Here is a 17,948-nt window from a genome sequence, read left to right on the forward strand (position 1 = left end):
AATACCGTATTCTATATTTGTGTGCTAACATCTTAAAAGTATGTGTTTTTAAAGTATCCCTGGAATTGGACTAGACTACTTTTTTGGTTGATTTTAACCAATGCTTTTTTGTGCATTTCAGGACACTGTCTCCGTTCACAGACCAAGCTTCTATGCAGACAGATTTCTAAAGTTCATGAACACCAGAGTCTTCAAAAAAGTGCAAGGTACAATACCTGTGTTTTTGGGATCAATTGACTAAAGGACAATGAAACTCTATTAAGTTTGACTTGAAATGATTGGGCATCATGCTATCAAAAACATGATTTATATTTCCATAGAAATTGCAATTAAATGCTCACCCCATAGAAATATTAATGTATTAAATTTTAGAATTTAAATGGGAAGGAATTGATCAATTTTATTTTAACTGACTATATATAGATTGTACATAGTATGCAAATTATAGATTTTGAATCTATGCCAACATTGTGAATTTGATTGTTGCAGTGTAGCCATAATGTGTGTGCCAAGACTGTGAACTTGACAATGGATGGCACTGTATATCCAGAAGTGACTTGGCGTTGTGTACTAAATTCGAATTTGCACCGCAGGTCTCCTTGTTACTTTTGGTTGAGCATAGACATTTTCCTCTGTTCCTGTATCAACGCTGCTTTCATATCATTCTGTATTTTTGTCTGTCCTTATGTTCCTTATACTACAGTTTGCTTGTTGCCCAGCTGATGCTTGTTCTTATCGCCATATGTATCATACATGGAGTTTAACTGTGTATTTCTCCTTCTTCCTATACCCTCTTCTTCATGCCCTACTCTCCCCGATTTCTCTTCTTCCATTCCCACACCCTCAGTTGCATCACTATGCTGTTATATGTATTTTTCTATTAGCAACTGGTAAAATCGCATATGACCTGTTGCACTCCTATTTGTATCTCTGATTGCTCTCTGTAAAGCACCTTAATGTCAATTTGGTAGAAAGAGCACTATTTAAAATCATTAAATAAATAACTACCAATGCATTACTGCAACATTTACCATTAATGTGCCACTTATAATTTTGACTCCACATACAGTAGAACTTTCACTTCTACAGAGATTCTTGCCGCCATTTTGAAGAACTACAATGTGGAATGCGTGGGCCTGGATAACAAGAAGTGTCTATTTTCGTGATAATAATTGAGATGCAGAATGCTTTTAGTTAAACAGGCGCATAGCCATGGACCTGTCAAAGAAAAAAGAGTATGAGGGAAAGAGTCCCAGGATCACCCTCAAGTCAAATTAACCATAGCAAAGCACAAATGGTGGGATGACACAAACCAGCAATAGTTGTCAGTTTGAAAGCCACAGCCTATCATAAGGAGTGGATGGTACCGGTGGTGTAACATAATCCCCCGAGCTCCAGGAGTCCCCCTCAGCAAAAGTCCTCGGTAGTGGGCAAGGGATGGGGGACACCTCTGTGTACTTAGCTGGGGGCCCTCCTCAAGTTTTGTTATGCCACTGGATGGTAAAAAAACACAAAGATTATCAATCGAACTACACACTGAGGTGTCATAACCATGGTCACAAACTCCATAAAGTACGGAACGATGAACCCTATAGAAGTGTAAAATTGAGAGAGACACTTTAGGTGAACTTCAGTGGGGGTCTAAGTTGCAGTTTGGAACACCTCCCAGGCTTCTCATATACGGTGTGTATGATGAGCTAGCAAGATGGAGCGGGGAAGGGAAACTTTACTTATCCCTAAGTCTTACTGCTCACCCTGCCTAGTAAAAGGCTGGTGCACCTCCATACTGACCCCATAGGATATGCAATTGCCAGTGGGGACTCTGAGAGAAGAGAAGTTAAAAATAATTAAGCTTGTGGGCGAGTATACCATATAATATATTGCTAGTATGTCAGCACAGGTTAAAAGTAAATGAAAATACATCACTAAACTATTCATTGAAAGTGGATATGTTTCACTGCTATGTAAAAAATGTAGCACAGACTCAGGTTTATATTAAAACCAGCAAAGGGTCAAAAGACTGGATCTCCGGGGGGAGAGTTGGGGAGTTGGTTTTCATCTGAAATGCATTCCAAGTATCCTATTATGATAAAACTGTCAATGTCATGATTAGTGTGCTGCTTGGGCCGATACCTCTGGGGCTACAAGGGCCGGCAATATATGTGTTTGTTGACGAATAAAAACAATTTAAAAAAAAAAAAAGACTCGATCTTAATAGATTAACGGCCCCGTCAAAAACACTCACTAAGATCGAACTCCCAGAACTTGCTCTGCACACCAAAGTATGCGAAGGAACGCATTGGGGGTAGATTCTTCACGGTGGTTATGAGTAGACTATGGAATTCTCTTCCAGTTAAATTTCGCCTAATTCAATCGGAATCTGAGTTCAGGAAAGCGCTGAAGACCTGGCTATTCAACCAGAGCTAAACTCTCGTTTTATTCCTTCCTGCTTGTCTGTGATAGCACCAGGACACCTCTGTTAGAGGTAGCTGTCGCACTTTATAAATGTACTTTATTATTATTATTATTATTATTGTACGTTATGGCGCATCTGGGGACTGAATATTTTTGCAAGGAGCCAAAATTCTGTGTATAGGCTAAAACAATATCAAAAGGGAAATCTAATATTTATTTTGCTGACTATGTCACTGGAAAGTAGCCCAAGAAAACACAAACAAAGTATTCTGTTTGTGTTTCATCAAACCATTTAACACAAAGACATACAGACGAGTTCCGGTGAACTTCACTAAGGGACGGGACACTGCGTTTGGTGCTTTTGGTGTTCACTGTGGGAAGGAGGTTGGCCAGTAGTCAGAGACAGTGATAAGTATTTATGGCCATCCTGTGTATTGTGTTTAACAATGAATTAAAAGAAGAAAAGGCAGGCCTCTGCAGATGGCACCAGAAACATTTATATGAAAAAAACGTGGGAAAAGTTAAAGGAGTAAATGAAAATATTTAGAGTGGTCATACAAGTCTCAGCTAAGATTTAGTGTACCTTGGTGTTAGGTCTTGCTGTTGGTGCTGACTAATTAAAGGAACTAAGGAGATAGGGAGGTTAATAGCATCCCACAGAAACTGAGTGGACATGTTGCAATTGCCCTATCCAATACCTAAATTGTGTGGCACTGTATCACAAAGAGCCAGGAAAAGTTTGAGATTCAGAGGGAGAGATGTTACTACAAAGAAAACAAGCATTGGCATAGCAAATAGGTCTCGCCTTTGGGACCTTATAAGTGTTTAGCCATGCAACAGTTGCATAACTAAATACTTATAAGGTCCCAAAAGCGAGACCTATTGGCTATGCCAAGCGGCCGTGCAGCCGCGAAAGTGAAAGTGATCACGATCAAACATCAAAGTGGCCGTGCGGCCGTGAAAGTAATCGCGGTAAAGCACGACTCGTGCGCCCGCGCACATGCACTGTAGCTCTAGGCTGGCCTGGTAGCACTTTTTGGAGCCCTCTCAATAAGTCTCGCCAGACCAGCGCATGCGCTGGGTCAGGCGAGACCTAAAAAGCAAGTTCTGTTATCACTGTATGCCTTGTTGGGCTCTACTCATCTATCACTCGACTATCTAAGCCTCTACCAGTTCTGGAAGCTATATCGTCAAGTGGATGACCACATATTTTATTCATTTCAAGGGAGAGACAGTGATGCTGAAATTTCATCATAGAAAATGTTATGAAGATTCCAGTAAGGAGTTAAACCAGTATAGGCTGGTGAAGGGGTGACCTGTGCACACTCCAGCATATGCAAAACCTATACATTGCTGGATGAGAGTCTCCCACTAGACATGATAGGTAGTCTGTCTGTGCAGGTGATTGATTTGCATTGTCTCCTTGGGTAAACCTCGGTGCAAGAAAAGAGGAAAGAATCAATAAATACTCTCTTAAGCGACTGCCATTTTGCACCCAAATCAGACATTTCCATAAGACAGTACCTGGCTAGTTACTTGTGGCATAACAGTCTTTTTCAATAATTTTAGATTTGCAGCCGTCGACATTGCCCTTTATCATTAACCTAAATAAAGTTGCCTGAACCTGTCCATGGAAAGTGTTGTGAAAATGCTTTAACCCTCCACGAACATGGAACATAAGCAGATGAGATGGAATGTTGTTGTGAAGCTTCCCTGCAAATTCAAGATTGATATATTCGACCACCCAAGAAAGACCCAAACGTGTCATTGCAGTCCCCAAGGAGGGTTTAGTCTGCATTAAGCCTGGTGCAAGGTTCAACCAACTCACTTCCTTTCCACTACACCCCATAATTCTCATGTTTCTAGTTTTGTCTTCGAGCAGGCATTCAGAGGATTTTCTGTGGCCTCCTCTGCAGTATCTCTCCTTGACAGCTTCATGGTAGGTCTTATTAGACAGAAAGAGTTATGATGCTCCCATAATTTTGGCTAGTCGCCTAACATCAGAGATGAGTTTAATGGAGGCATTTAAATACCTCTGGTGCTTAAATACACTCAGCAAAGTGAAAAGATTTTTAATAGAGAGCCGCCTGTAAAACAACAATTCTCAACATGGGAGGCTCAGTTTAACATAAGGAGTAGCTTCATTTCAGAAAGAGTAGTAAATTCATGTCGCTGATTTAACATAAAAGCAGTAAGATAAAATCAACATTGGAATTGCTAAGAGTGTAGTGCGGTCGCGTAGGAATAATTATAATGTAAGTGCAGAGACAATGCTGGCAACAAAGAAGAGTCTGCAGCAGTAAAAATGCAGGATAAAAGGTTCTTATCTATGTTAATATATATATATATGTTTAATGCATGTCTGAGATGAGGTTAGCACATAATCTTTTTCATCTGGTTTCATGTCATTAAATCCATTTGAGTTTATCAGAATTGTATTGCCTGGTTGTTTCAAACACACTTCTTTATTCTATTTGCATCCGGACCATTCAGACTCTTGTTGATGCTCTGCTCAAACAATCAAACAAATGAATAAATAAACTATTTGTCCTTTCTACTTTACTCAAGTTGGGCACATCTTCTCTTCTGCTGATAGTGCTCCCATGTGTTCTTTCACTCTAGTTAAGAAACAATCATTGAGTTCCACTAGACCTCTTTATAGTATGAATGAGATGCCAACACTAAAATGTCTGCTGTGATTCATACTTTAATGGTCACCAACATCAAATTTTCACTGAGGCACAGGACTGCGGACATTTCGGAATCTTAGTCATACTAACAACTAGTAATATCTTTATCTTGTCTAGAACAGTTTTTTCCCCAAGATTTTTATGTTTCAGTTGCTTCCTTAAATCTTATCTTCAAGGTTGTGGCAGTATTTCTCCATTAGGATCTTTTTCTGTTCTCTTTGGGGTCTGATTGGTATCTGCCTGCTACATTCCTCAGCAAATACATCTTTGGTTATGGTTTGAGACTGTGTCTCACTACAGTGTTTTAACTTGGCCCTCCATCAACCTTTCCCTTTACCACACCTTTAGATCAAGCAACGCAACATTCGTCTCATCCTAAACTGCTTTAACGTTATTGAGGTTCCCTCCTGAATAGGTGTCTTGTCAGTCTTTTCCCGTCTTACATTCTCATGCCACGTTCTGTTCCTTTTTTTTCATAGTTAATGTTCGATCCTACAGTCTCTTGATCCTTCAGCGAAACTTTTTATTTTCCTCTTGGAAATGGCACTCTATATAGCATTTCTCTATTGTCATATAACAAACTTCCCAGAGATACAATAGAAGTATATGTCCCTGATTAACTACTTGAAAGATAGGGGATCATGTGGTGTTTGGATATCGCTTGAAAACCTCTTTCTTGGGCCAATGTGATTGTCAACTGAACCTCGCTTTCGTGTCATTTTCTCTTCCTCTGTCCTTCCAGTTTAACATATAGCAGATTCCTGTCATATGATCCCTTCCCTTGCAGTTGTATTGGGGGTTCACACTTAGGTCAAGGATATGTGACTTACACAGGTTTGCCACTGCATAAAATCCTGCATTTATTTGCACCCAAGATGGCATTTTTAGTATATCAAGATAGCCAAGATATCCTTCTACTTTCATCAAGAAAGTAAAGTATCAATCATTCATGTAGCATAGCTAAGACACCCTGACATCACTGACTCTTACATTAGGACACATAGAGAAGGGAATTTTAGTTGCACAATAAGATGGCGGGGACATGAATTGTTCAGTCAAAATAAACCACATGGTAATACTGTCAGGTTTTGGACCCATTTAAGGATAGTATGCTGGCATTTGCCTAAGTCTGAATTGGCTGGTGGCATTGATGGATGTATTTGTGGACCCTGCTCTTTTGGGTTTCATGAACAGTTATATAGGTCAGATGAATAAGACCCAAGCCAATGAATACTTACTTCCTGTGATTGACCTGAGAGGATGTTTACAAGGGCTTTTCTGATGACTCTTGTGTAGCCCTACAGAGATTTCATGATGCCTTGATACTTCATGGCATCAAAGGCCATTGAAACATTTATTAGAAAGATGTGGGCAGGTCTTACAGTAGATTCTGATGTGTCCAGGAGACAGGATATTGTAGCTGATGGACCACAGTTAATTTTAGGTTTTCCTGAAGAATGGGGGCTGGTAATAAGACAGACATTGAATGGATCTGAAAGGAAATGTTGGTCTTTTGTCAGAGGGACGATGACTTATGTTTCAAATAATTAGGTCTGGTCCCTTCAGTTGAGGCTCTGTTGGCCATGGACTGGAGCAAGGTTGCTTAAGAATTTAGACAGACGCAGGAATTACAGCTGAAGAAGGGGAGAAGCAGCTGTTCATGATGGCTAACTCTTTTGATACAGGGCTCCTCTTGAATAGCTCCGTAACCCTGGTAAGGCTGGAGACGTATGATTTCTGAGTTCTAAAGATTGCTTTTTGAAAACAAAAAGTATCTGCGGTTTCGTGGAAGCAATCTGAACCAGATTTCCTCCATTGATATTCAAGTCTCCTGTCGGCATTTCTAAGGTCCACGTAGTTTTTTGAGAACTACTTGTGGATAATATGTGGGTTGATTTTAGTATAGTATGTGAGAGACAGATTTTCCATTGTCTCTCTTCTGTTAGAAAAAAATAATATATTTTTTTCCATGAACTCACTGACAGTTGATTTGGAACGTGAATTGAAGAGTGTTTCAAAATCTTCCTTTCGCTGTTGGCCACATACCGATGAAGCTGGTTGCCATGTGTATTTTAGGGTGGGAACATCAAAGGAAATCATTAACTGATCATGCCAGCAAAAAGCTTTGTGTGGAGCTTGTTGATGGAAAGGTTCCAACATAGGACCTCGTTGTCAATGTGTCCATTCCAAGAAATGCTGTTCGAGTATGAAGCTTTTATAGGACGTTTTTGCAGTGATGAGGACCATTCTATTTTTCTTTCAGACTGATTTTGAATTGCCAAAAAGACCTTGGGGGTGATTATCTCAGCTAAGAAGTCAGGGAGGGGCTCAGGAAGGCCAGTATGGGGCCTTGTGGGAGGGCTAGTGCTGCTACGAGCGTTGGTAATAAGGGGGCAGCTCACTCTCCATTTCTTCCCACTTTATTCTTGATAAGGATGTGGTGACATCGGGGACCGGGTTCATCCAGTCCTTCTGTGTCTGCAACACACACAGTGCAAAGATGTTTGCTGTAGATGAGGACAATGATTAGGTTTTTGTTCATGACGGCAATTTTGCATAAAAAATGGCCCCATTGGAAACTTGTTGAGGTTGCTGGGTAAAGAGTAGCAGAGTGAGTAGGGTGGATAAGGGGGGATTCAAACTTAGCAAGTTATTGTGAATGAGAGAGGGGATGATATGTGGATGAGGGTTGTACATGGGATTGTTTAAGACTTTATCTTTAAATGCTGTGCATGTTCAAGATTGTTTCTTGCCTCTTTGTAAATCCAACGGGAGCTACAATGATCTTGTCAGCTGCTGATCCATGGTTTAGTCGGCTGAGACCATGAGGTGAGAAATACCTTGGTGTCTATGATACAGTGTACTCTGAAATAGCAAATGCACATTTTGTGGCACAATTTGAGTAAGCTAAGGAACATTCTTGCAGTTTTGTTCGGTTAGTTGAAAGCTCATCAGAGGTGCTTCATCTTTCCAGCATTCGTGTATTGATGTTGACAAAACATATTTTTCCTTCTGCATTGTATGGAAAAGTCAGTTTTCTAAAAGATATTCAGTGGGTCCAGAATTCAAGATGATTTAAAATTAAAAGTGATCAACAAATATCAAACCTTTCTTTCTTCTGAAAAGTAATTCAGAATATACTGCTAAACTTTTGACTTGTCTCTCTACTGTCTCCCAACATTCTTCATGGACAAGGCAGACATCTTGTTTCTTAGGAGTAGTAGTTTATTCAATGTTGACTGCTAATATCGATTTAATCAGTATCTTTCAGTGAGATCATCACATCTTATTATAATTTTTCAATATGAGATCCAAGTGTCAATAATTATCATTCCTATAGGCCTGTAGCTCCTTTGCGTGGGATATAAGTTACTGTAATGATTCTGTAAAAGCATTGTCTGTACCATTTCTTTTGTGACAAAGCAGTCAGATCCCATAAGCTCTTGTTACCAAACATTGCTTCCAGAATTGTAATACCATAATGGCCCAAAAGGTCAGGGATGACAAACTTACAGAACGTTGTTCAATGGAAGGTTTGCTTCCCTTAAATAGTTCCATGAAAGTAACCGGGAAGAATATGTATCCAACAGACATATTCATTGTTTCCAAGTAATGTTGGATCTCTTGCAAATAATTTTTTTGTTAATCACAATCACTGTTTTCCTCTTCTATTATGTAGTTTTATTTTTAGTGATGCTGAGCGGCATGGAGGGTTGTTCCAAGTGATACAATGCTTAGGTTGATTTGATGAAATGTTAGGTGACTTTGGGTTCATATCCAGTACTGTGGGTTGGTGAAATTAAATGGGGACTTTTACAGATAGGGCGCACTGTCCCACTCTGCGCTGTGACACACCACTGAATGTGTGCACTGGGCACTGTCTGGGAAGTGCGCCTTATCACAGCAATTGCGCTGTTCCAGTACTGGTGAGAAACTCTCGCCCACACTGTGAACAGCAAATTATCGAAGGGGATACTGCTGTTTGAAGCCGCCGGTTGCATTTTCAAGCATGCGGTGACTCAGCCTCAGTATCAAAGAAGGGTATGATTCCCATTGCAGTTGGGGGCCCAGAGTGACTGCACCCGTCAGCAGGAGGATATTTAAGGTTTCCTTGGAATCCTTCACAAGGCGTACCCTTGGGTGGCACTCCGATTGTGCACTACCTCTATTTGGCATTGTTAGTGTGCCTACAGATGGCCTCTTTGCCTCTGCACCTGCATCTGTACCATGGTGGGGGCACAAATAAAAAGGATTCCCTCATTTGCATAGGGATACACTGCAGGAAAATGAGGGACCGTCACCTTGAGACTGCACCAGTGCACATTTCGTATCTGCATGACCCATATTACAGAAGGGGCAGTAATACCAAGGAACCCGGAGCACAAAAAGCAGGTGTACATCCCTGTCGCGCCACCAGGGCACATTGTATAGTACAGCAGCTAGAGTGTCTAACAACCTCATTCAAAGTGCTGTGCTAATTTTAAAATGGGATGCAAATTGATGGCTGGTTTTTAAATCTTGATTTTTGCGCAGTTGCACAGTTTGAGCTTTGTTCCAATTCTTTTGCAGGTTCAATTTTCTCCAGATAAAAGTAGGTTCAAGAGAACACAATGATGATAGACTTGAAAATGGGTGAAAAAATCAATGCCAATATGGTGTGCCAACTGTATTTCTCTGGGCAATTTTGGTCCCCGCTTTTTGCACCGCCCTGTGCTTCAGGATTTTTTATTTTTTAAGAACTTTATCTATAAATTTTCAACAATGAAAAAACTAACTTGAGCAGTCGTTTACAGAATCCTTCAAGACAGTACTCATAGACATATCTTTAGTGCTTCAGGATTAAAGTGCAGAAACTAAGAAGCATTGAACAGAGAACAGCGGTAAATTCTGAAGCAGTATTTCGGATATCTAGCTAAAGCAGAATTCGCCATTTATTTCTCAAAATATAAATATGGCTGCACAAACTGAATTGACTGAATTCCGTATCTCTCAGGTTCAGTTATGCACGACTGTAAAAAAAAAAAGTTGGGTGTTGCAGGTTGTCACCAGTGTTTCAAAAAGGAAGCACAGACTGAGGGCCTGCTCTGGTACAGCTCGATTGAGCCTATGGCTGGTACATGTACTTCACTTACATCCATGTGCTACAAATAGCTACCAATCTACTGTCAACACAAGTATACTTGTGTGTATCACACGGTGCTCTGCTGAAATGACCAAAAGACAACATTTTGGCCACCTATAAACCACAAAAATAAATAAAACCCTACTTGAGAACTCTTCTTGTCTCGATGTGTAGGGCTTTACATGCTCATGTGAAGAATAAAAACCTTCTGTGAGGTCATATTCTTGTCAGTGGAGATCCCTATAGTTTTTATGATGTTCTGAGGTTTTGCTCATGAGATATCAAACATGGTGTTTCCAGGTATGCAACTCATTGACTGTTTTCTGCTCTGATTTGGGTTTGGGGAAGGGGCATGGTTGTGGCCTTTTCTCTTAAAAATGCACATAAAGTAGCAAATCACAGACCAAAACTAATATTTCCGGGTGGATTTGTTTCCACAGCTTTAAAATCCTCTCCCTCTAAGAGAAGATGCAACTCCATTCCCGCCCTAAGGTTCATGTCGCAGGAAAAACTTCCTGCAAGCAACCAGGAGTGGAGAGACGAGAAGAACGACAGGTTAATCGAAGGACAGAGCTTCGCCAGCCTCGACGAAGAAGGTAATTCTGAACTAGTAGTCTAAAATATGCAATTTATCTGTAGGAAACCAGATATTTTGAATACCACCAATAACTAGTCCCACATACAACTGTATTTCAGCCATCCTTTACCATACTTATTTATTAGTTTTCTGATTTTGCAATAGTAGTATCAGCCTCACCATTCAGCCACGGAGGAGCGCCTTGCCTACCAAGAGTGGGAAAGGGTGAATAATATATTTAGTTTACAGTGTGCTAAATATTGCTGTTAGTGTTGTCCAGTTAATTACTAGGCTATGGTTGACAGTCAGTGACGGGTGTAAAATCGAAATGCAGGGTACGTGGTGGAGGTACAGGAGAAGCCACATATGTCCATGGTCACCTTTTGTAATGCCATGACCAGCAGGGGTATGGCTGAAGGTGCTGCTTGTTGCTAATTCAGCTGGTCTTGGATCTTAGTCAGAAAAGAGCTCTGTTTACAAAGAACGGTTAGACCCTGTGGCATTACAAAGCTTATCCAACTGGATACACAGCCCGGTGGCAAGCAGTGCCCCCTAGTTGTATAGGGCCACATGCCATACAGTAACTTTGATGATGAATTGCTCTGGGGGGAGACCAACACTCCAGTGCAAAGGAGATGCGTCTGGTAACTTTTATATATTTCTATTTGGACTCCACCAGCATGCTTAGATCATTTTATGTGCGTGAAATTTCATGCACCTAACAAATTTTATTTAGGCTGGCTATTCGACAGACATTATAAGGCCCCTTTATATTGCTATCCTTCCCTGTCAAGAAGGCCAATGTTTTGGTTATAATACAGTTGAAATCTTTTTGCCAAGCTGGTCTTCCACTCTATGCGCACCCAACATGAGCTGCAGCAGTGCGTCTTCACTGACTCAATGCAGAGCAGGTGGCACCAACAGCAGTGCTCGACATACACACAAACCCTCTTCCTCACATCACAATCTCAGAAGTGTCAGCCCTGCTTCCCTGGGAGATGAGTGGGATCATATGTGGCTCCTTTCTCCTGCTCTTTGCCTCCTCCCTCGTGGTACACTGACAAAGAATACTCAGAATGCAAAAACATCTTCAATGTTATGCCTGTTTCTGACTCTTGCAGCTATCCTGTAAGTGTACCAGAGTGACTGCCTGTACATAGCATCATAAATGGAACAGGGATGGAGAACTGGGTTCAGATAGAATATAAAGGGAACAGCTAAAGAACACAGGGTACAGAAATAAGGCTGTGGAGAGGAATCGGAGGACCAGCAAGTTCCATTTTACCTGCCCTGTGCTGGCAGTGTTGTGAGTGTGGGTGATAGTCGAGAGTTCTGCAATCACTGGACGTACTACAACAATAACTACTTCAGCTCTCATTTTGTCATTTGAGCAGATGCCGTTCAAAGATGGCTGCCAGTCTTTAGAACAGAAGGTATCAGTGCATCTCCATTGCACTGAATATACCCTTTTCCATCCTTGCATTTCAAAAGAAGCATCAGATTATTTTTGACTAGTAAAGATAATCAAAAAAAGTAAACCATAATGTCTAGACACCAAGGGCCCATACAGAATTGTCTTGAAGACCCTCATCCACATATTCACCACCAACAGTGTATACTATCTCTATTGGGGTGATGCTGTGGATAGCATTATCATAGGGTCTTTTTCACTTGAGTGTCCTGTTCTCCAAGTGAACTCATCCTCCGACCAGAAGGGGAACTCTCTAGGTGAAGACAGTGGTGACATGTGGGTTTATCTCCTATCCTAGAGAAGATGTGCATTAAGAAAATCAATAAAAAGGATAGGAATAAGGTTAAAAGTAAAACGATGTTGTGAGGATAAATTATTGATCCTACACATCTGTGATGAGGTCAACGTGTTTCAGCTATGTACAAGCTGTACGGGTCTAAGGCTTTTGTCAAGACCATGTGAAATGGATTCCCTACAATTTTGAGGTGACCCCTTGAGTACGATAACTTACAAATCCTTGTCCAGGTTGCAGTGACCCTCTCTGGGCGCATCAGTGTTAAAGGCACAATTTTTTGCCTTATTATGAGGTCGAATGATGCCTCATGGGGTTCCGGAGGACCTGGAACAGTCCGTTTACAGTTAAGCTAACAGTATTGCCCAGCAGCAACAAAAACAGAATCTGCCACTCCAAACAAACAGACGTTGTTGGTCAGAGCACAGCGTGTGGTTAGTAACCCTCTTACGGTTGCACAAACTCTTAGAGGACAACAGAGCAGCTGCAGGCCCTCCTGAACTGTTCCCGCTTCCACATGATGGCGAGATTCTCAGTTAGTTATATGCTTGGACTGACGACTGCTGTGATTTGCATGGTACGAGTGCAAATTTGGCAAGACCATCTATCATTTTCATTCTTCTGCGGTGGGTGAAGTGAAAACCATTAGAATGAGTAATCGTACCACCTGTTATTTATAGTTCTTAGAACTGCTTAATGAAATGCCATATAACATCACGTTGTTATTATCATTACAAGGTAGACATGGTGCCTGGCGTGGCCCTTCTTTCTTGGGACTAAGGGTTTTATTTGCAGGGGCGTAGACGTTGCTGTGCCTGTCAGGCCCTCACCTCCAGCATATGGGAATCCTTTCGCCACAAAATTTCCTAAGTGCTGAGATGTTCGAGCTGCCTAAAACCTCCTGGAAACAGAAATGATATCACAGAAAGCTTCTAGGACCTGCTTCAGGTAACTGAATCACACCATGGTTATTATACCGAGCAGGTACTAATGGCCGCCAGGTACTGCCTTTCCTGCTGGCACAGTAGGCCTAGCTCGAATCTGTTACTGTACAGGCCAACACATTACTAACATGACTGACGTCCCACCAGTCACGAATGGTACCAGAAAAACTACTTTCTTTACAAAGATTAAAGTAAAACGAGCTGTTGTGCAAAAAACATTTTGTTTTTCTGTACAAATGCATGCTAAGCTTTATAAATGTCAAAAACAGTGATCTATGCTTTCAGTTTTCAAACTTTTCGAAACGGATTCACATTCACAACTTTCAAGCCCAGAACTTAAGTAAGCTGAGAACCTTCTGGATGGTAGCCCTTTGGACTCTGGGTCTGCAGTGACGCATGAAACAGATTCATTGAGAGACTGAATCTTGCAGCTCACAGCATGGCTACTTCTGAGACCAAAATGAAGTCCAAAATAAATAATACGCCATTCAGAGCAGCAGGCAGAATACCTCAAGCCAAGTAAACAAACGTCTGTTCCCAGGCAAACTAGTATTTAGACTGTACTTTTTAATACTCTGCAAACATACATGAAAGGAAATTATACAAGTTTGGGTCTTCGGGTTTAAGGGATTTATAGGAAAAAATAGGAACGATCAGAGATAGCTCTGGCGCCCAGGTTTATTTTAACAAAACAGACTTGCTATTTGTTGAGGCGCAGGGTCAAATGTAGACTGAAAGGAGAAAACTATTTGCTAAAGCAGTCCACGGGGCCCATATGCTCTGGAGGCAAATTAATTCCTGGTCAAAAATGTAAGAGAAGTGAAGCTTTCTTTGACATCTGGCAAGTTTAGTCAAGTGTGTTAAAGCTCGCTAAAGACATTTGCATTGATGTGAATATCACACATTTGAAAGTTTATAAGGCCGCCTCCACCTTCCATTCTTCTGAACTTGGTAAACTGAGTGTCCCTAAACCGGCTAATAGTAAAAGATATTATTTCCAGTGCTTAGAAGAAGGTATTTGCAGAACAAGGTGCTGCAATAAAAACAAGTTATTTACTTTTATGAGTGAACATGTTTTCAGGCACTTCTCTTGGGTTGGAAAATGGCATCCTCTTGCTGTTATCATATAGAATGGGAGGCCACAACATACAGTTACAGATTACAAGTTCAATGAAAGCTGTGTAAGGGGCCACTTGTGTAAGATGTATTCGCACTGTGATTCCTCCACGGACCCACTCGCTGCGGTCTAATGCTCTCGCGGGTATTTGAACAAAGATGGGGGCATTGCCAGATCCCTTTTATGATGGCCTTCTGCGTCAAGCTGAAAATACTAGCCTGCCATTGTGTTACCTTCTCCATCACAGAAGAACAGCAGAGGTTTGCCGGCACCTTGGTTCCTTTCGTTACCCTTTGCTTATACATTTTAGACTGCATTTCTTTCAGGACGTTCATCCAAAATTACATCTGAGTCGGTGGTATTATTTTTCATATTGGTACATATTTATACCCTGCCACTGCTATGGATGGGCAAACCAAGAAGTGAACACACTAAGTGCACGCAGTTCAACTCTATCTAGTGTCCACCAGAAAAAGGTGGGCTTTCGGAGTCAAAACCATCTAATGGCCCTCTCCCTTATTTGTAAAGCCTTTTGCTTCAGATCCAGGGAGGAAGGCTGGCCACTGCTGCTAGGCAGGCTGCTGTCAAAGTGAGGTAAGGCCATGTAGTTGCTTTGGTTGGTCTGGCCTACCTAACCATCTGAGGGGGCAGCTGTGGCCTGCAACAGAAGGAGAGGCAACCCCAGTGCCTCTGATACAGCCCTTTGAATTCACAAGGAGGAGCACAGGTGAAATTCTCAGATGTTTATGATATATATGAGGAAAGATGACAAAACACTTGACCAGTTCCTCCTCCATATTGAGGAGGGAGCTGGCAGTGTACATTAATGCTAGGGAGGTGACCTTCACATATTATGAAAGTTCTTTTTATGAATGGTGGACTTCTGAATTCTGCGTTATCTGTGTAAATGCGTGTGGCAGATATTTGCTCCGAGCTTATTTGCATTTGTTTTTTATAACTCTTCTCTTAGAAGTTTTCAAAGATGTTCCCATCTAACAAGTATGGTATGCACCTAATTCCAAGGTACGTTTGAAAGAAGGTGCACAGAGCGACCAATAATCTAAGTTTAAAATGCGAACAAGTGTGATTTCCAAATTAAGAGGCACCAATGTACAAAACAGGGTGCTACGTTTGCAAGAAATCATAAACATTTGCTGCACAAGATATTTGCAAATAAGTGATTAGCGAATCACAAATGGATGCAAATTGTTAAACGTTACAGAGCTGTCACTCGTGACATCACTAACAAACCTCACCTCCAGAAATCACACAGAGTAGTAACAAGAAAGCAGCTGAGAACATATCCAAGGTAAAAGAATGATGCAGGTAGGTATAACTCGCTTTGCCATCGAAAAGATATAGAAGAGATGATACAAAATACATAGCGACATCATGCAGAACAGCGTCAGAATACACAGCCAAAAGAATGCCCCAGTCAGGAACAAACAATTACCCTCTGATATGCACCTAGGGTCAACTGGCATTATGCTATCCATACATAGAACACAAAACGCACCTGAGGCCATACTGAGAGGGGTTATGCAATCCATATGGAATGCACAGTGTGTGCCTTTGACAGACAGCACAGGGGAATGAAGGAGGTTGAGGTTGCAAGAAACTTTCTGATATGGGCTATCTACTTAAGGAATCCATTACCTGCATGTAACTAATGCATGGAAATGGACGCTATTGGCACAATTTATAAGAAATGTAACCTGTAGGGGGTAGAAAGCCACAATTAATGGATGGAGGGTCTATGCGGATAATACATTGATCAGTGTCAGTGCGTTATTGTATACAGTGTCACAGAGCTACCACCCCTCCTATAAATTTATGACAGTGCGTGTTGTGAGGAATAGCACAAAGACCTGCAAACTACATTCTCTGCGAAGCATAGGAAAGACAGACGAATGTGCAACTACATAAGTAGGTGCATCACCTATGACATGCCACCTTGCTAAATGACTGCATGCTCTTATTGCCGTAGATGCTGTATTGAAACTATTGTAAGGACCGGCCAAAAGGAGGATGTGTCACTTCACTCAAGGCTGGTGTCACACACATTTGTTACCAGTTAGGAAATAGGGGACTAGGGACCATACATTATGGGTGCTACACGCCAGATGTTTTACACCCCGCTGGAGTATATCAGCCAACAGCCTCAATGGAAACCTCGTGTCCATGGTCCCTCAATGGTGTAGCAGTTACATGAATTACATACCATTTGTAACGGGTTACAGACCATGCAGTCTAGTATGAGTGACATTAATCGTATCATGTAGTGCATGAGCAAGGCCATTGTGTCCAAGGCACATGGAGCTGATACTTGTAGTGTCTGGTGAGTTAGAGGTGACGGGCCTCTTTTGGTTCATGAAGGACTCCGTAGAACAGTGACGTAAGCTTTCGGGTGTGGGGATAGAGTTCATGATTTTGAAGGTGGAGTTAGTGGCTACACGCTGAGGAATAAAGACATGTAATACCAAGCTCCCGGTGTGGCGTAATCATTCACACGTGCAGAAGTTGGTGAGGCCGCTACAATACTCTCACCAACAATGAACGCTCCATAAATGATGAGTGGTGCACCTTTCATTCAACAGTTTTGAGGAATTCCATCTGCTTATTGTAAGTCCCCAAGCACCTTTCAATCTTTGCTCATCAATGTAGACCTCTGCTAATGACCGAGACCTTCATTATTTACCCTTATTAGATGGGTCAATGCAGCAAATATGTTCTTCTAGTCCAGCCGCTCTGTGAACTGGGCTATGGCTTAACTCTAGTTGGCCCTACAGGCCTCCACGTGGGGATAGCATTTCGATCAAACGTGCACATAAAAGTGTTCTTGTAAGCACATGATTAAAGAGGCCATAGAGGTCAGTGTCTTTATAACTGACCTCTGTGGTTGCAGCAGCTATTCCTCCCAAAATGCAAAGAAATATGCAACTTGCTATGAAACAGGTATTAATGGTAATAGTTTGGCGAGAATTATACTCCTAAAATATACTGTAGTAGAGATTAAAAACTGTGTCCTTAAATTCTGTAGGTCTGCCAGCTGCAATGCACAGAATGTAATCTAACCTCACTTCAATAGAGACACATGTTAATTAATGAACCAGCTTAGAAGCTGTGCCTGGAATGTCACCCCTGGCCGAATCCTCAAAAAGAGGTGAATATCCCGTAAAATCATCAGCATGTTAATTTGTCAATGTGGTGGGGTTATCGAGACCAAAGGGAGCAGAGCAGAAAGGTGGATCAAAGCCAGGAGGCAGAAATACTTCTTGTGATTCAGCAGTATCATTTCCTTTGCGGTAGAACCGGATCAA

At 41.4% G+C, this 17,948-nt stretch overlaps 1 protein-coding gene across 1 annotated transcript in view; it reads left to right on the plus strand.

Moving 5' to 3' along the window:
• PIP5K1B (phosphatidylinositol-4-phosphate 5-kinase type 1 beta) overlaps window positions 1–17,948 on the plus strand; it is a 381,348-nt gene that overhangs the window by 300,205 nt on the left and 63,195 nt on the right. The window contains exons 11-12 of the mRNA XM_085632982.1: window positions 122–206; window positions 10,668–10,823. Coding sequence (XP_085489108.1) covers window positions 122–206; window positions 10,668–10,823 — 241 coding nt within the window. The remainder of the gene's footprint in view (window positions 1–121; window positions 207–10,667; window positions 10,824–17,948) is intronic.

The sequence above is a fragment of the Triturus cristatus genome, chromosome 2_1 (genome assembly GCF_964204655.1).
Source record: "Triturus cristatus chromosome 2_1, aTriCri1.1, whole genome shotgun sequence".
Taxonomy (NCBI): domain Eukaryota; kingdom Metazoa; phylum Chordata; class Amphibia; order Caudata; family Salamandridae; genus Triturus; species Triturus cristatus.